The 19,945-nt window shown below is 44.3% G+C and overlaps 1 protein-coding gene across 3 annotated transcripts in view; it reads left to right on the forward strand.

Annotated features, from left to right (window-relative positions):
* GNB5 (G protein subunit beta 5) overlaps positions 1–19,945 on the forward strand; it is a 56,502-nt gene that overhangs the window by 9,366 nt on the left and 27,191 nt on the right. For all 3 annotated transcript variants that reach the window (XM_036843422.1, XM_036843424.1, XM_036843425.1), the window contains one exon: positions 7,373–7,509. In XM_036843422.1, the coding sequence (XP_036699317.1) occupies positions 7,373–7,509 (137 nt within the window). The remainder of the gene's footprint in view (positions 1–7,372; positions 7,510–19,945) is intronic.

Here is a 19,945-nt window from a genome sequence, read left to right on the forward strand (position 1 = left end):
TTGTGGCCATCACAAGACTGTATGTTGGTGCAAAATTCAGTAAGTTATTCAAGATCATTTTAAAAATAGTTCTGTTTTCATATTTAAGACCTCTCACATGTCTTTGAACTTGTGTTCTGTATTTACAGTCAATTTCACAGTGTTCATTTTCAGGGAGATTTTAGAGCGTGTTCACGCTGGGGTCATTTTTTCACGGCCTTATGGAGCACCAGGAATGACGCTGCTGCATAATTTCACTTTATGAAGTTACATGGCTTGAATTCTTGTGTATTGACCTCCACGTTCTACATTTTACTTTAGGTTCCTGTGTGCACTGATTATAAAATAAACAGCAAAACTATTCCCTGGAAGTTGAGAGGAAGCCACATCTTGATGAAAAGTTCATCTTTGTCTGAAGCCAGAATGACAGATCATTTCCAAGGCCCCATAGATAAACTCTTCACACCCTCGTTTTACAGAGGAGGGCACAGCCTCAGAGGACACATTTGTTTACCTCTATAAGTGTGCCCTCCCTCAGGCCTCATTTTCCTTTCTGAGAAGTGACAGGGCTGGCGCCCCACGTCGGCCTGCACGCTTGCTGTTTGGACCTTGGGAGCCCCTGGGCCAGAGGCGTGCAGAGCAGAAGCGCCTCTGAGCCCAGCACCTCCCTCGACTGTTCACCAGCCTGGCTTTGCTCTGTCTAGTTTCTAGATTGGGCTTCTAGTAAGATTTTATCTATGAGAGAAAGTGGAAGAAGGCAGGGGGAGGGAGCCTTGTGCAACTCAAATAGAAGTTTGAAAACAACTGCTCCACATGACTGCCCGACCCCAGGCCCCAGGCAGGGAGGGTTCAGCCCTGCACACAGGGCACCCCGCACAGGGTGCCTGTGGATGATGCTGGGCACTGATTGTCGAGTTGTTAAGGTCGCTTCTGGCTCTAACTTGGCACCTCTCCCTGCCAGGTGATGGCTGAGCCAGGTGAGGGCGGGTTTCTTGACTCGTGATCTAAATGACCCATTGCTCTGGCTCCATCAGGAAGTGGGAGGGATCCCAGGTTGGGGTGTCTTCTGGACCAGGAAGCCTTTGTCACTGCCTCACCTAGTTCTTGATTTTCTAAAGAATCACAGCCACCTGCCCAGAGTTTACCCCACGATGGGAGGTATTTATCTGTTCTCAGAGGCCCAAGTGTGTGTGTGCATAAGGTCCTTAGCCTCCCTGAGCCTGTTTTCCTTTTCGGTAGAAATGGAGATAAAGCCTGTGACCTCAGGCCATGTGTGAAGCTCTCAGCCCAGCACCTGTCACGCGGGAGACACACAGTAAATGATGGATAATGGCGATGGGTATTGAAAGCCTTCAAAAATGTGCTTTCCATTTAACTCAGCAATGCCACAAATTGGAATTTATCTAAGGAGGTAATGCAATGCAAGGGTATCACCGTGGCCCTGGAGCAAAGTAAGTGTCCACTGGTTGGGAATTTTTAGTTAATGGTATATTCATAAGTGGAATGTTCTGCCGTCATTAAAAATGACAGATAGGGCTTCCCTGGTGGCGCAGTGGTTGAGAATCTGCCTGCCAATGCAGAAGACACGGGTTCGTGCCCTGGTCTGGGAAGATCCCACATGCCGCGGAGCAACTGGGCCCGTGAGCCACAACTACTGAGCCTGCGCGTCTGGAGCCTGTGCTCCGCAACAAGAGAGGCCACGACAGTGAGAGGCCCGCGCACCGCGATGAAGAGTGGCCCCCGCTTGCCGCAACTAGAGAAAGCCCTCGCACAGAAACGAAGACCCAACACAGCCAATAAATAAATAAATAAATAAAATAAATTTAAAAATGCGTAAAAAAAAAAAAAAAGATCCCACTTAAAATTAAAAAAAAAAAAAAAAAATGACAGATAATTACATTTGACATTTCATGGCCCCTCCATTTCAGAAGCCCTCTTTCCTCCAGGTCATGTTGTTTCCAGTGTTTTGGTCCTCAGCCCCTAGTACCCACCTGTACATTTTTGATTCCTGGCCAGCCAAGTATCGTTAAGCAGTTTAATTTGCTTTCCCTGTTAAACCACAGCACACCCCATGGATTAGGTCATGTCTTCCATTTTACTGAATAACGAACAAAAGTAAATGGTAAGAAACTAATTTCCTGCCTCCCCCTTCCCTACCCCAACTCCTATGCATCCTTCAAAACCAGGTTCCTGTGACGTCTCCTCCGATGGCTGCACCTGCAGCAGAGTCAGCCATGTTGCCCTCGGCTCCCCAACTCCTCTGTTATCTACCTTCTCACTACACTGCAGTGGTTACCTGTGTGCTGGCCTGTCCGTGCCCTGCAGACTGCGAGCCCAGTAAGAGCAGGAACTGTCTTCTTCTTTTCTGTACCCAAGCATTTGGCACATAGGAGGGAAACATCATTCAAGCAGTAGACAGTTACTAGCCTATACTTCCAGCTCTATCCCTCTTCTTGAGTTCCAACCATGGCTTTCAGTTTCCAGCAACTACCCTACCTGCACATCATTCATAAGAAAGAGCGCTTACCATCTTAATTCCCAACCAGCTCCTTTATTTCTTTTTTAAAAAAATTTTATTGGAGTATAGTTGATGTACAATGTTGTGTTACTTTCAGGTGTACAGCAAAATGATTCAGTTATACATATACCTATATTCGTTCTTTTTCAGATTCTTTTCTCATATAGGTTATCACAGAATATTGAGTAGAGTTCCCTGTGATATACAGTAGGTCCTTTTTGGTTATCTATCTTATATATAGTAGTGTGTGTATGTTATCCCAAGCTCCTGATTTATCCCTCCCCACCACGTTTCCCCTTTGGTAACCATAAGTTTGTTTTCAATATCTGTAAGTCTGTTTCTGTTTTGTAAATAGGTTCATTTGTATCATTTTTAAAAATTAGATTCCACATATGAGTGATAGCATATGATATTTGCCTTTGTCTGACTTACTTCACTTAGTATGATAATCTCTAGGTCCATGCATGTTGCTGCAAATGGCATTATTTCATTCTTTTTTGTGGCTGAGTAGTATTCTATTGTATATATGTACGACATCTTCTTTATCCATTCCTCTGTCAGTGGACATTTAGGTTGTTTCCACGTCTTGGCTATTGTAAATAGTGCTGCAGTGAACATTGGGGTGCACGTATCTTTTTGAATTATGGCTTTCTCCCCAACCAGCTCCTTTCTGAATTGTCCGCTGGGGTTTGAGGCATCGCTGTGTTCTCAACCACAGACTCTGGAATCCTCCCCTTATCTGCCCCATTTCCCTGCCCCGCCCTCCCGTCCAAGAAGCTGCCTTTCTGAACCTTCTCAGAGCTGCGCCACCTCCACCTTTAGTGGGTATAACTCACCTGGGGAGCATGTGGAAATGCAGCATCCTGGCTCCATCCCGTGGATTCGGACTCCTTGGATCAGGAAACAAGTGAGGCTCCCACTGCCGGTGCTAGCAAGTTTGCGCTGATAAATTTAGGAGTTGGTTGGCAGTTGAAGCAGAGATGATGGCTTAGGGGTAGAGAGAGGTACAGAAAAAGAAGGGAAAGGGGCTGAAAAGTTAGGTTAGCCCACCAAAACCTGCTGCCTAGGATTGCTGCAGTTGACTGAAATTTAGTAATCACTGAGCATTCCCTTTATCCTTTCAATAAATATTTACTGGGTACCCACTGTGTGCCAAGCTGGAGAGCAATAGCTAACATTCATTGAGTGCTCCCTTTGTGCCAGGCTGGGATAGTTGTCCCAACAACCCCATGAGGGAAGCGAGGGGGCAGGAAGGTGAGCCGAGGCTCACGGTTGCACAGCTGGTGTGCGGCTGCGCAAGACTGTGACCCGGAGCCCGGGCTCCTGACCGCTCTGTTGCAGTGAATGCTCCAAGGAGCTCCAACAAGACAGCACCCCATCCTCCTGCCACTTACCTTCTAGTGGAATTTCTTAACAGGCTATCGTTCTATTCTAGTAAGTTATTATTATAGAAACCAGCTAGCTGTGTTCATCATTTCTTTTTTTTTTTTCATACAATGGGAAGCCACTGTATGATTTTTATTTTATTTTATTTTATTTATTTATTTATTTATTTATGGCTGTGTTGGGTCTTCGTTTCTGTGCGAGGGCTTTCTCTAGTTGCGGCGAGTGGGGGCCACTCTTCATAGCGGTGCACGGGCCTCTCACTATCGCGGCCTCTCTTGTTGCGGAGCACAGGCTCCAGACGCGCAGGCTCAGTAGTTGTGGCTCACGGGCCTAGTTGCTCCGCGGCATGTGGGATCTTCCCAGACCAGGGCTCGAACCCGTGTCCCGTGCATTGGCAGGCAGATTCTCAACCACTGCACCACCAGGGAAGCCCCCATCATTTCTTTTTTTAAAAAAGAAAAAGTTAAACCCTGAAGGCGTGGTTCATCAGAAGGCAAAGGAGAAACCACATCTGTCCTGAACCAAGCTCCCACAAATGATTTACAAGAGCATATTCCACTCGTTTCCAGTTTTTTGGGTTTTGTTTTTACTTTCTGGTATTTAAAGTTTTTAAAAAACTCTTTAATTCAGCAGATGTGAGATTTGGCAGATAGAAACAGGATAGAGTAGGTTGGGAGTGAATCTATATATGGGAAGAGAAAATGCAGTGAGAAAAAATAATTAATAGTTGGGATGTGTTCAAATTCATGCTTTGTAAGGAGGCCCTATTTTGGTTGGTGAGTCATCTTTTTTTTTTTTTTTTGGTAAGAGTGACATTAAATGGCTATGATTGTCCTAATGCTGAACTGGGGGAAGTAGCACTAATATTGATATGAAGCTTCAAAGTAAAATACTGACTAGAATATGCTCACAGCTCTGAGCTGGTATAGGCTTGTGTAAAAGGCCCATAAGAAATTAGAAAAACTCAGTCTGTTTTTAAATTGCATTCAATACGTTTTTGTGAAGAATGTTTCCATAAAAGACTAACGTGCTGTTGGTGGCAATAAAGAATGCAGTGTCTTCGCAGAAGCGATGGCATAATAATTGCACATTCGTGTAGCACTTTATAGTTTAGCAAGTACTTTTTACAGCGTGGGTTTTCACAGAGACTTTTAACCTGTTCACTCATTTTTATTTCGTCACAAAGAAATGGGGCAACTAAAAGAAACCAAAACTTCTTGGAGAAATAAATGCCTGCTTCCAGGGCTAGGGCAGGGAGGGAACATGAGCCCGCAAGAAGATGTGCTCCGAGGGTGATGGGGACGTGTCGGAAGGTCTCGGGAGCCTGCCTGATAGGGCTCCCACCGAGCAAATCAGGGACGAGTTGGGCATCAAAATAAATAGTAGTAAAGGATTATAACTTCTTGAATAAAGTGAGAATCCATGAGTCCCTACTAATGTAAATGAATGAATAAATACATTGGGGAAGAAGGAACACTCCTCTTTATATTAGAAAGTCAACTAAAAAATGCAGAAGGAATGATGGAATTAGAAAAGTCACCCCTTACCAACCATCATAACAATTGGTTCAGGCAAGAATCATTAATGGATGTTAAAAGTAGGGTATTCAAGTTTGAGGAGTGTTGTGATGTTTATATACTCTCAGAGTCCATCCCCACAAAGTACTTTTTCATGACAAAAGGCAAAATGGTAACTGTACAGTGGAGAACCCTAGCAGACGCCACCTTGACCAAAGGGTCCGAGTAAACATTGCTGGTGATGGGACCAGCGGGCAGCAGGTGCCTTCTGACGGGACAGGTGTTCGGGGCAGGACCTCAGTGCTAGTCTGTGGTGGTCCTGCCAAACGTGCATTACCCAAAGCTAATCTTGAGGAAGCATCAGACAAGCCCAGGTTGGGGAACAAAGTAACTAGAGATGAAAGAGAGTGACCAGTGACTGCAACACGTGATCTTAGGTTTTCTTTTGCTCTAAAGATATTGTTGGGTCAATGGAGAGCATCTCAATAAGGTCTATAGATTAGACATCGTATTGTTTCAGTGTTTCAGTTCTCTGACTTTGATAGTTACGCTGTGGTTATGCAAGAGAATTCCTTGTTTTTAGGAAATACACACCGACGTGTTTAAAGAGAAGGAAGGGAAGAGGGGAGGGAAGAAGGAAGGAAGGATTTCCTGAGAAGGGGCACTGTTGTCACAAGGGTTAAAGCACAGAGTCAACGCCTCAGCCCAGGCGTCAAGTGAGGGAGGTGGGCACTTCCCCCGCCAGCACCAGCAGCTCCCTGGGAAGGCCAGAGCCGGTGCCTTGCCTCCCTCCACCCCTGATGTTCTGTCTGTGCCAAGACACCACACCTTTCCTGGGGCTGTCCCCTGGCCTAGAATGCCCCCTCCCCTCCTCCCCACCTGCCCAGAAAAAGGCCCAGCTGAGAGGTTTAGAGGAAGGAGAAGCGGAGGTGGGGTTAGGAGCCCGGCGCGGCCTCTAACCTGAAAGGGAGTGGCGCCGCACAAGGGGACAGAAGCCACATGACCCCCACCTCAGTTTCCTCCCCTGCACAATGACGGCACGGACTGAATGGTTTCGGGGACCCTTTCTGCTCCTTCGCGTGAACTCGTCTCCCTCTGACAGCGTCTCCAAAAGCCCCCCAAAAGCTCTCCCTTGGCCTCAGGAAAGAGGCTGTGGTCCCAGCCCCTGAGAGATTGATTTTTGGAGCGCCTTCCTGATGTACGTACCTTCTGCAGATCATGTGTTCAGACTTGTGGAATGTTGCGTTGATCTCTGCCGGCACTGTGAGTTTTCAGTAAATCCACAGTGTACTGTTTGGAGGGTCAGTCAATTCGCTCTTTCCTGCAGCACGTGGGTCGGGCAATTACCATGTCCCAGACCCGTGCCAGGCATGGGGGGGACCAGTGAGGAAACACAGGGCCTGCTGTTGAGCAGGTGGTGCACGTCCTGGCACCTGATAGGACGGTTTCTGTAAAGTCACTTGTCCTTGTGACTGGAAAGTAGTAGGTGAAAGAACCAGAAGCCCCCACTTTGCTCCTGGTCAGTTGTATGAACTCGTATTAGCCGGATAACCTCTGTAAGCCTCAGTCTCTTCACCCATTCAAAGGGAGTAGCGATCTCACTGCACTGCCTACCTGCCCACCTTGCAGAGCTGTGGCCTTTCAGTGGGAGAGTTCTATGTAGAGCTTTGCAAATATGAGGCAGTCCTGTCCTTCATCCCTCAGCGTGCATATATGGAAGTGCTTTGAAAAACAGGGTCATTTTTTATTGAAGTATAGTTGATGCACAGTATTATATAAGTTATAAATGTAGGGTCTTAAACACAGAGAGAATGACAGCGTGTCTCTACCTTCTCCTGAGCTTGAAAGAGAGAGCATCGTGAGGGCAATGGGCTAAAGCGCAGGAGAATGAAGCACCGACGGCTCCCCTGTGCCAGCTTGTGGCTCAGGCCTGGTCCTCAGTCCCGGGATTGAGTGTGTCTTGTCCTTGCAGTGCACCAGGTGGCCGAGCGCGTGGAGGCCCTGGGGCAGTTTGTCATGAAGACCAGAAGGACCCTCAAAGGCCATGGGAACAAGGTTCTGTGCATGGACTGGTGCAAGGATAAGAGGAGGATCGTGAGCTCCTCGCAGGTACGTCACACCTGTCGGGTGATGGTGGGCACGTTTCTGATTGTAAGCTGAAGGGAAAGAGCCGTCCTTTTCAAAAGACCCTCTCCGAATGTTATATCTCTGCCTGTGCGCCAAAGGACACGAGTTACCCCGTTAAGAATTCTCTGGCGTACTTGAAAACTTCACTAATTTGGGTAGATTTGGAATTAGTAATAACTGAAATATTATAAACTCTATTTGACAAACCATTCAAACATTTTCTTCCTGAGCATATTTCAAGGTCTTATTTGTAAGTGAAACCATTTTTATTTTTATTTTTTTTATTTTTTATTTTTTTAAACATCTTTATTGAAGTATAATTGCCTTACAATGGTGTGTTAGCTTCTGCTTTATAACAAAGTTAATCAGTTATACATATACAATATGTTCCCATATCTCTTCCCTCTTGCATCTCCCTCCCTCCCACCCTCCCCATCCCACCCCTCTAGGTGGTCACAAAGCACCCAGCTGATCTCCCTGTGCTATGCGGCTGCTTCCCACTAGCTATCTATTTTACATTTGGTAGTGTATATATGTCCATGACACTCTCTCACCCTGTCACATCTCACCCCACCCCCTCCCCATATCCTCAAGTCCATTCTCTAGTAGGTCTGTGTCTTTATTCCCGTCTTGCCACTAGGTTCTTCATGGCTTTTTTTTCCCTTAGATTCCGTATATATGTGTTAGCATACTGTATTTGTTTTTCTCTTTCTGACTTACTTCACTCTGTATGACAGACTCTAACTCCATCCACCTCATTACAAATACCTCCATTTCATTTCTTTTTATGGCTGAGTAATATTCCATTGTATATATGTGCCACATCTTCTTTATCCATTCATCTGTCGATGGACATTTAGGTTGCTTCCATGTCCTGGCTATTGTAAATAGAGCTGCAATGAACATTTTGGTACATGACTCTTTTTGAATTATGGTTTTCTCAGGGTATATGCCCAGTAGTGGGATTGCTGGATCGTATGGTAGTTCTATTTGTAGTTTTTTAAGGAACCTCCATACTGTTCTCCATAGTGGCTGTATCAATTTACATTCCCACCAACAGTGCAAGAGAGTTCCCTTTCCTCCACACCCTCTCCAGCATTTATTGTTTCTAGAGTTTTTGATGATGGCCATTCTGACCGGTGTGAGATGATATCTCATTGTAGTTTTGATTTGCATTTCTCTAATGATTAAGGATGTTGAGCATTCTTTCATGTGTCTGTAGGCCATCTGTATATCTTCTTTGGAGAAATGTCTATTTAGGTCTTCTGCCCATTTTTGGATTGGGTTGTTCGTTTTTTTGTTATTGAGCTGCATGAGCTGCTTGTAAATCTTGGAGATTAATCCTTTGTCAGTTGCTTCATTTGCAAATATTTTCTCCCATTCTGAGGGTTGTCTTTTGGTCTTGTTTATGGTTTCCTTTGCTGTGCAAAAGCTTTTAAGTTTCATTAGGTCCCATTTGTTTATTTGTGTTCTTATTTCCATTTCTCTGGGAGCTGGGTCAAAAAGAATCTTGCTGTGATGTATGTCATAGAGTGTTCTGCCTATGTTTTCCTCTAAGAGTTTGATAGTGTCTGGTCTTACACTTAGGTCTTTAATCCATTTCGAGTTTATTTTTGTGCATGGTGTCAGGGAGTGTTCTCATTTCATACTTTTACATGTATCTGTCCAATTTTCCCAGCACCACTTATTGAAGAGGCTGTCTTTTCTCCACTGTATATGCTTGCCTCCTTTATCAAAGATAAGGTGACCATATGCGCGTGGGTTTATCTCTGGGCTTTCTATCCTGTTCCATTGATCTATATTTCTGTTTTTGTGCCAGTACCAAACTGTCTTGATTACTGAAGCTTTGTAATATAGTCTGAAGTCAGGGAGCCTGATTCCCCCAGCTCCATTTTTCGTTCTCAAGATTGCTTTGGCTATTCGGGGTCTTTTGTGTTTCCATACAAATTGTGAAATTTTTTGTTCTAGTTCTGTGAAAAATGCCCGTGGTAGTTTGATAGGGATTGCATTGAATCTGTAGATTGCTTTGGGTAGTAGAGTCATTTTCACAATGTTGATTCTTCCAATCCAGGAACATGGTATATCTTTCCATCTATTTGTATCATCTTTAATTTCTTTCATCAGTGTCTTATAATTTTCTGCATACAGGTCTTTTGTCTCCTTAGGTAGGTTTATTCCTAGATATTTTATTCTTTTTGTTGCAATGGTAAACGGGAGTGTTTTCTTTTTTTTTTCTTTTTTCTTTTTTTTTTTTTTTTTTAAACATCTTTATTGAAGTATAATTGCCTTACAATAGTGTGTTAGCTTCTGCTTTATAACAAAGTGAATCAGTTATACATATACAATATGTTCCCATTTCTCTTCCCTCTTGCATCTCCCTCCCTCCCACCCTCCCCATCCCACCCCTCTAGGTGGTCACAAAGCACCGAGCTGATCTCCCTGTGCTATGCGGCTGCTTCCCACTAGCTATCTATTTTACATTTGGTAGTGTATATATGTCTATGACACTCTCTTACCCTGTCACATCTCACCCCACCCCCTCCCCATATCCTCAAGTCCATTCTCTAGTAGGTCTGTGTCTTTATTCCCGTCTTGCCACTAGGTTCTTCATGGCCTTTTTTTTTTTTTTTTCCTTAGATTCCGTATATATGTGTTAGCATACTGTATTTGTTTTTCTCTTTCTGACTTACTTCACTCTGTATGACAGACTCTAACTCCATCCACCTCGTTACAAATACCTCCATTTCATTTCTTTTTATAGCTGAGTAATATTCCATTGTATATATGTGCCACATCTTCTTTATCCATTCATCTGTCGATGGACATTTAGGTTGCTTCCAGGTCCTGGCTATTGTAAATAGAGCTGCAATGAACATTGTGGTACATGACACTTTTTGACCTATGGTTTTCTCAGGGTATATGCCCAGTAGTGGGATTGCTGGGTCGTATGGTAGTTCTATTTGTAGTTTTTTAAGGAACCTCCATACTCTTCTCCATAGTGGCTGTATCAATTTACATTCCCACCAACAGTGCAAGAGTGTTCCCTTTCCTCCACACCCTCTCCAGCATTTATTGTTTCTAGATTTTTTGATGATGGCCATTCTGACCGGTGTGAGATGATATCTCATTGTAGTTTTGATTTGCATTTCTCTAATGATTAATGATGTTGAGCATTCTTTCATGTGTCTGTAGGCCATCTGTATATCTTCTTTGGAGAAATGTCTATTTAGGTCTTCTGCCCATTTTTGGATTGGGTTGTTCGTTTTTTTGTTATTGAGCTGCATGAGCTGCTTGTAAATCTTGGAGATTAATCCTTTGTCAGTTGCTTCATTTGCAAATATTTTCTCCCATTCTGATGGTTGTCTTTTGGTCTTGTTTATGGTTTCCTTTGCTGTGCAAAAGCTTTTAAGTTTCATTAGGTCCCATTTGTTTATTTGTGTTCTTATTTCCATTTCTCTGGGAGTTGGGTCAAAAAGAATCTTGCTGTGATGTATGTCATAGAGTGTTCTGCCTATGTTTTCCTCTAAGAGTTGGATAGTGTCTGGCCTTACACTTAGGTCTTTAATCCATTTGGAGTTTATTTTTGTGCATGGTGTCAGGGAGTGTTCTAATTTCATACTTTTACATGTACCTGTCCAATTTTCCCAGCACCACTTATTGAAGAGGCTGTCTTTTCTCCACTGTATATGCTTGCCTCCTTTATCAAAGATAAGGTGACCATATGTGTGTGGGTTTATCTCTGGGCTTTCTATCCTGTTCCATTGATCTATATTTCTGTTTTTGTGCCAGTACCAAACTGTCTTGATTACTGAAGCTTTGTAGTATAGTCTGAAGTCAGGGAGCCTGATTCCCCCAGCTCCATTTTTCGTTCTCAAGATTGCTTTGGCTATTCGGGGTCTTTTGTGTTTCCATACAAATTGTGAAATTTTTTGTTCTAGTTCTGTGAAAAATGCCAGTGGTAGTTTGATAGGGATTGCATTGAATCTGTAGATTGCTTTGGGTAGTAGAGTCATTTTCACAATGTTGATTCTTCCAATCCAGGAACATGGTATATCTCTCCATCTATTTGTATCATCTTTAATTTCTTTCATCAGTGTCTTATAATTTTCTGCATACAGGTCTTTTGTCTCCTTAGGTAGGTTTATTCCTAGATATCTTATTCTTTTTGTTGCAATGGTAAACGGGAGTGTTTTCTTAATTTCACTTTCAGATTTTTCGTCATTAGTGTATAGAAATGCAAGCGATTTCTGTGCATTAATTTTGTATCCTGCTACTTTACCAAATTCATTGATTAGCTCTAGGAGTTTTCTGGTAGCATCTTTAGGATTCTCTATGTATAGTATCATGTCATCTGCAAATAGTGACAGCTTTACTTCTTCTTTTCCGATTTGGATTCCTTTTATTTCTTTGTCTTCTCTGATTGCTGTGGCTAACACTTCCAAAACTATGTTGAATAATAGTGGTGAGAGTGGGCAACCTTGTCTTGTTCCTGATCTTAGTGGAAATGGTTTCAGTTTTTCACCATTGAGGACAATGTTGGCTGTGGGTTTGTCATATATGGCCTTTATTATGTTGAGGAAAGTTCCCTCTATGCCTACTTTCTGCAGGGCTTTTATCATAAATGGGTGTTGAATTTTGTCGAAAGCTTTCTCTGCATCTATTGAGATGATCATATGGTTTTTCTCCTTCAATTTGTTAATATGGTGTATCACATTGATTGATTTACGTATATTGAAGAATCCTTGCATTCCTGGGATAAACCCCACTTGATCATGGTGTATGATCCTTTTAATGTGCTGTTGGATTCTGTTTGCTAGTATTTTGTTGAGGATTTTTGCATCTATGTTCATCAGTGATATTGGCCTGTAGTTTTCTTTCTTTGTGACATCTTTGTCTGGTTTTGGTATCAGGGTGATGGTGGCCTCGTAGAATGAGTTTGGGAGTGTTCCTCCCTCTGCAATATTTTGGAAGAGTTTGAGAAGGATAGGTGTTAGCTCTTCTCTAAATGTTTGATAGAATTCACCTATGAAGCCATCTGGTCCTGGGCTTTTGTTTGTTGGAAGGTTTTTAATCACAGTTTCAATTTCAGTGCTTGTGATTGGTCTGTTCATATTTTCTATTTCTTCCTGGTTCAGTCTCGGCAGTTTGTGCATTTCTAAGAATCTGTCCATTTCTTCCAGGTTGTCCATTTTATTGGCGTAGAGTTGCTTGTAGTAATCTCTCATGATCTTTTGTATTTCTGCAGTGTCAGTGGTTACTTCTCCTTTTTCATTTCTAATTCTATTGATTTGAGTCTTCTCCCTTTTTCTCTTGATGAGTCTGGCTAATGGTTTATCAATTTTGTTTATCTTCTCAAAGAACCAGCTTTTAGTTTTATTGATTTTTGCTATTGTTTCCTTCATTTCTTTTTCATTTATTTCTGACCTGATCTTTATGATTTCTTTCCTTCTGCTAGCTTTGGGGTTTTTTTGTTCTTCTTTCTCTAATTGCTTTAGGTGCAAGGTTAGGTTGTTTATTCGAGATGTTTCCTGTTTCTTGAGGTAGGCTTGTATTGCTATAAACTTCCCTCTTAGCACTGCTTTTGCTGCATCCCATAGGTTTTGGGTCGTCGTATCTCCATTGTCATTTGTTTCTAGGTATTTTTTGATTTCCCCTTTGATTTCTTCAGTGATCACTTCGTTATTAAGTAGTGTATTGTGTAGCCTCCATGTGTTTGTATTTTTTACACATCTTTTCCTGTAATTGATATCTAGTCTCATAGCGTTGTGGTCGGAAAAGATACTTGATACGATTTCAATTTTCTTAAATTTACCAAGGCTTGATTTGTGACCCAAGATATGATCTATCCTGGAGAATGTTCCATGCGCACTTGAGAAAAATGTGTATTCTGTTGTTTTTGGGTGGAATGTCCTATAAATATCAATTAAGTCCATCTTGTTTAATGTATCATTTAAAGCTTGTGTTTCCTTATTTATTTTCATTTTGGATGATCTGTCCATTGGTGAAAGTGGGGTGTTAAAGTCCCCTACTATGATTGTGTTGCTGTCGATTTCCCCTTTTATGGCTGTTAGTATTTGCCTTATGTATTGAGGTGCTCCTATGTTGGGTGCATAAATATTTACAATTGTTATAGCTTCCTCTTGGATCGATCCCTTGATCATTATATAGTGTCCTTCTTTGTCTCTTGTAATAGTGTTTATTTTAAAGTCTATTTTGTCTGATATGAGAATTGCTACTCCAGCTTTCTTTTGCTTTCCATTTGCATGGAATATCTTTTTCCATCCCCTCACTTTCACTCTGTATGTGTCTCTAGGTCTGAAGTGGGTCTCTTGTAGACAGCATATATATGGGTCTTGTTTTTGTATCCATTCAGCCAGTCTGTGTCTTTTGGTGGGAGCATTTAATCCATTTACATTCAAGGTAATTATCGATATGTATGTTCCTATTCCCATTTTCTTAAATGTTTTGGGTTTGTTATTGTAGGTGTTTTCCTTCTCTTGTGTTTCTTGCCTAGAGAAGTTCCTTTAGCATTTGTTGTAAAGCTGGTTTGGTGGTGCTGAACTCTCTCAGCTTTTGCTTGTCTGTAAAGGTTTTAATTTCTCCATCACATCTGAATGAGATCCTTGCTGGGTAGAGTAATCTTGGTTGTAGGTTTTTCTCCTTCATCACTTTAAGTATATCCTGCCACTCCCTTCTGGCTTGCAGAGTTTCTGCTGAAAGATCAGATGTTAACCTTATGGGGATTCCCTTGTGTGTTATTTGTTGTTTTTCCCTTGCTGCTTTTAATATGTTTTCTTTATATTTAATTTTTGATAGTTTGATTAATATGTGTCTTGGCGTGTTTCTCCTTGGGTTTATCCTGTATGGGACTCTCTGTGCTTCCTGGACTTGATTAACTATTTCCTTTCCCATATTAGGGAAGTTTTCAACTATAATCTCTTCAAATATTTTCTCAGTCCCTTTCTTTTTCTCTTCTTCTTCTGGGACCCCTATAATTCGAATGTTGGTGCGTTTAATGTTGTCCCAGAGGTCTCTGAGACTGTCCTCAGTTCTTTTCATTCTTTTTTCTTTATCCTGCTCTGCAGTAGTTATTTCCACCATTTTATCTTCCAGGTCACTTATCCTTTCTTCTGCCTCAGTTATTCTGCTATTGATCCCATCTAGAGTATTTTTAATTTCATTTATTGTGTTTTTCATCGTTGCTTGGTTCCTCTTTAGTTCTTCTACGTCCTTGTTAAATGTTTCTTGCATTTTGTCTATTGTATTTCCAAGATTTTGGATCATCCTTACTATCATTATTCTGAATTCTTTTTCAGGTAGACTACCTATTTCCTCTTCATTTGTTAGGTCTGGTGTGTTTTGACCCTGCTCCTTCATCTGCTGTGTGTTTTTCTGTCTTCTCATTTTGCTTATCTTACTGTGTTTGGGGTCTCCTTTTCACAGGCTGCAGGTTCGTAGTTCCCGTTGTTTTTGGTATCTGTCCCCAGTGGGTAAGGTTGGTTCAGTGGGTTGTGTAGGCTTCCTGGTGGAGGGGACTATTGCCTGTGTTCTGGTGGATGAGGTTGAATCTTGTCTTTCTGGTGGGCACGTCCACGTCTGGTGGTGTGTTTTGGGGTGTCTGTGGCCTTATGATTTTAGGCAGCCTCCCTGCTAATGGATGGGGCTGTGTTCCTGTCTTGCTAGTTGTTTGGCATAGGGTGTCCAGCCCTGTAGCTTGCTGGTCGTTGAGTGAAGCTGGGTCTTGATGTTGAGATGGAGATCTCTGAGAGATTTTTGCCGTTTGGTATTACGTGGAGCTGGTAGGTCTCTTGTGGACCAGTGTCCTGAAGTTGGCTCTCCCACCTCAGAGGCACAGCCCTGATGCCTGGCTGGAGCACCAAGAGCCTTTCATCCACACAGCTCAGAATATAAGGGAGAAAAAAATAGAAAGAAAAAAAGAGGATAAAATAAAATAAAATAAAGCTATTATAATAAAAAATAAGAAAAAATAATTATTAAGAGTAAATGTGTTCAGAAAATTTTTTTTTTAATTTTTAAAAATAGATTTATTAATTTTTTATAGTAAAAAATAAGAAAAAATTTTTAAGAAAAAAATTTATTAAGAAAAAAAATTTTTAATTTTTTAAAATAAAAAATATGAAAAAACTTATCAAAAAATTTTTTAATTTCTAAAAATAGAAAATACGGAAAAAATTATTAAGAAAACATATATTAGGAAAAAAAAATTTTTTTAAGTAAAAAAAAAAAAAAAAAAAAATGGACGGACCTAACCCTAGGACTGATGGTGAAAGCAAAGCTATACAGACAAAATCTCACCCAGAAGCATACACATATACACTCACAAAAAAAGGAAAAGGGGAAATTAATATATCCTGCTCCTAAAGTCCACCTTTTGAATTTGGGATGATTCGTTGTCTATTCAGGTATTCAACAGATGCAGGCACATCAGGTTGTTTGTGGAGCTTTAATCTGCTGCTTCTGAGGCTGCTGGGGGAGATTTCCCTTTCTCTACAGCTTTCCTACAGCTCCCAGCGTTCAGCTTTGGATTTGGACCCGCCTCTGCATGTACGTCGCCTGAGGGCGTCCATTCCCCGCCCAGACAGAACGGGGTTAAAGGAGCAGCTGCTTCGGGGGCTCTGGCTCACTCAGGCCGGGGGCGGGGGGGGGGGGGGGGGGGTGTTGCAGTACGGAGGAGGCGGGGCAAGCCTGCGGCGTCAGAGGCGTCATGACGTTGCAGCAGCCTGAGGGCGCTGTGTGTTCTCCCGGGGAAGTTGTCCCCGATCACGGGAGCCTGGCAGTGGCGAGCTGCACCGGCTCCTGGGAGGGGCAGTGTGGAGAGTGACCTGTGCTCGCACACAGGCTTCTTGGTGGCGGCAGCAGCAGCCTTAGCGTTTCCTACCAGTCTCTGGGGTCCGCGCTGATGGCCGCGGCTCGCGCCCGTCTCTGGGGTCCGCGCTGTTAGCCGCGGCTCGCGCCTGCCTCTGGAGTTCGTCTAGGCGGCGCTCTGAATCCCCTCTCCTTGCGCGCCACGAAACAAAGAGGCAAGAAAAAGTCTCTTGCCTCTTCGGCGGCTGCAGACCTCCTCTCTGGCTCCCTCCCAGCTCGCCGCGGCACGCCAACCCCTTCAGGCTGTGTTCACGCCGCCAACCCCAGTCCTCTCCCTGCGATCCGACCGAAGCCCGCGCCTCAGTTCCCCGCCCCGCCTGCCCCAGCGGGTGAGCAGACAAGCCTCTCGGGCTGGTGAGCGCTGCTCGGCGCTGAGCCTCTGTGCGGGAATCTCTCCGTTTTTCCCTCTGCGCCCCTGTTGCTGTGGGATCTGCGCTGATAGCCGCACGGCTCGCACCCGTCTCTGGATTTCGTTTAGGCAGCGCTCTGAATCCCCTCTCCTTGCGCGCCGTGAAACAAAGAGGCAAGAAAAAGTCTCTTGCCTCTTCGGCAGCTGCAGACTTTTTCCCGGACTCCCTCCCGGCTAGCACCAAAGCCCGAGCCTCAGCTCCCAGCCCCCGCCCGCCCCGGCGAGTGAGCAGACAAGCCTCTCGGGCTGGTGAGTGCTGGTTGGCGCCGAGCCTCTGTGCGGGAGTCTCTCCGCTTTGCCCTCCGCACCCCTGTGGCTGCGCTCTCCTCCGCGGCTCCGAAGCTTCCCCCCTCTGCCACCCGCAGTCTCTGCCTGCAAAGGGGCTTCCTAGTGCCTGGAAACCTTTCCTCCTTCACGGCTCCCTCCCACTGGCGCAGGTCCCGTCCCTATTCTTTTGTCTCTGTTATTTCTTTTTTCTTTTACCCTACCCAAGTACGTGGGGATTTTCTTGCCTTTTGGGAGGTCTGACGTCTTCTGCCAGCGTTCAGTGGGTGTTCTGTAGGAGCAGTTCCACGTGTAGATGTATTTCTACTGTATCTGTGGGAAGGAAGGTGATCTCCGCGTCTTACTCTTCCGCCATCTTGCCCCTACCCCGAAACCATTTTTAAATTAGGGGTTTTTTTTCCTCCAAGTTGAAGGCGTAAGTGGTTGAAGTGCCACTGTGGCTTCTTTCAGTTTAAGAGTTTAGCAGTTTTTATGCCTTAAAGAACAAATTTAAACTATGTGTTTTGTGAAGTATAATTTTTTCATTCATTTTATACAGTTGACGTGGTTTATTTTACATCTTATGTATTAGTTATTAAACTGCTACATAACAAATTACCCCCAAGTTGAACAGCTTACACAGTGACTATTTCGTATCTTACATGGTTTCTGAGAGTGAGGAATCAGGAGCAGCTCAGCAGGATAGTTCTGGCTCAGGGTGTCTCACAAGGTTGCAGTCAAGATGTTGGTCAGGGATGCAGTCATTTGACAGCTTGGCTAAGGCAGAAGCTCACTTCCAGAATGGCTCACTCACATGGCTCTTGGCTGGAGGCCTTAGCTCCTCACCGTGTGGACCGTTCCATCGGGCTGCTCGCGACACGGTAGCTGGTCTCCCCCAGAGCAGGAGAGGGAGACAAAGGCAGAAGCCGTGCTGTCTTTGATGACCTGGCCTCTGAAGTGACATTCCTTCCCTTCTTCTGCATTCCACTGGTCACCCAGACCAACACCGATATAATGAGGGAGGGGCCTGGACAAGGACATGTCTTTCAGGAGGCTAGCTACCACTGCTTAGTGCTTTTTATGTCTATTTTGATGTTACATTCGTTGAACATAAAACCATAAACTGAAGTCATATATTTTTATGGCCAGTTTAGCCCCCCCGACCCCTGCCTTTGCCTTCAGTCCAGCTTTTTCAAAGGAAAATTTGGTTTTTATTTATAACCCTTTTAAGTATCAAAACTGTACATATTCTAAATAATCCATGAGTTCTAGTATCTCTGTCGGTACTATGTTTGATAGGACAGGTGTTATTAATCTCCTGTATGACCTACAAATGTAGTATATCACATTGCACTTGCTTTTTTTTATGTTCATAAAAAATTTAATGTATCAGTTATGTATTTAACTGGAAAAAAGAAAGAAAAGGTTTTTTACCCCTACCGCCCTGTTACAATCATTATTATCTTAGAGCACCTCTTTCTAGACTTTTTTCCAAAGGCTCCTTTTTACACAGTGGTTGTTGAGATGTACGTGTTGCCGCCTAGCCTTTTAGACTTTTTTTTTTATCCTTAAAAGGATGCCATATGTTGGACTTTCTGTCACTCGTGTACCACTCTTACTAGAGAGGGTGGGAGGGGAGGAGGGGTGCTTCAGCACTGCTGACTGACTCCATCCATCCACCTCTACTGCAGAGGGAGTGGGAGAGGCGGGTGGGGGAAGGGAGGAAGGTGGGAAACAGCAGAAGGGCTCTGGAACAGACTTTGAGTGACTCAGAGCAGCCTTTCTCCCTTAAAAGGCAGGAAATCAATCTGCCTGACTGTGTGGGCTGGGGTTTGGGGTGGAGGCACAGTCTCTCCAGGTACGTAGGCCCCTGGTGTAAATGTCTGTGCTCGTGGAGGGACCACATTTAGTTATGAGACTGCTTTTAGCTTCTTGGTTGCCTTTCTCTCTCCAGAGCACACAGTAGGTGGGCGGTGGAGACAGGCAGGCGGGCTGTGCGGTGGAGGAAGCCTGTGAAGGGAACGCTGACTTGGGTGATACACTGAGTCTCTACCCCCCGCCCCGCCGCAGCCCTCTACTCTGTTATCTAATTCACCCACACAGCACGTATGGGCGTTTAGTCAGAAAAATTAGAAGCACAGATGTGCTCAGGAGTCTTAAAAGGCCCCAAACCGCCGACTTTGCCTTTGATCACGGCCTCTCAGCCCCACGCAGCGTGAATATGGAAATCTTCCATCAGATCAAGTGAAGCAAGCTGCTGTGTCACTTTAGTTACTCAGACCTTGCTGGTGCCCCTAAGTGGCATCCACCTCACTCAATAGATCTGGCTCCAGATGGCTTGAGTGATTTAAAAAAATCAAGCCTGCGGCAGAGGCTGCAGATTCTCCATCCCTGAGGATGTGGGGGGGACCCACGTGCTGAAGGAAGTCAGCTCAGCCATCCTCCTCCACCGCCAGCGGGAGCCTGGGGGCCCAGACGACCCTTACACCACGTGCTGGGTAGATGACTGCGCTGCAGCGACCGGGGCTTACGTGGGTTTATCTCTGATGGGTTTGTGTTGCAAACGGATGGCATCATAGCCCCTCCCCACACCCCCTACTGGGGCTGCAGAGCGATTGCAGTGAAAGTGGCCGTGTTGTCTGTGGCATCGCCCAGAGCTCACCCTCCACGGGGAGTGCTCTTTGTTTCCGGAACAGCTGCCCACGGGGGTCCCCACCGTCATAGGTACGAGTCCCATGGTGATGTCCGTGAGCACCCGGGGGAGTCAGACTGATGTCAGGCCCACCCAGACCCCCTCCACAGCTTCCACACAGGGAGGGGGTGGGCGAAGAGTGGGGTGGGGCTCTTACACGGTCCTGC

This window comes from Balaenoptera musculus, chromosome 2 (assembly GCF_009873245.2).
Source record: "Balaenoptera musculus isolate JJ_BM4_2016_0621 chromosome 2, mBalMus1.pri.v3, whole genome shotgun sequence".
NCBI classification, from domain to species: Eukaryota; Metazoa; Chordata; class Mammalia; order Artiodactyla; family Balaenopteridae; genus Balaenoptera; species Balaenoptera musculus.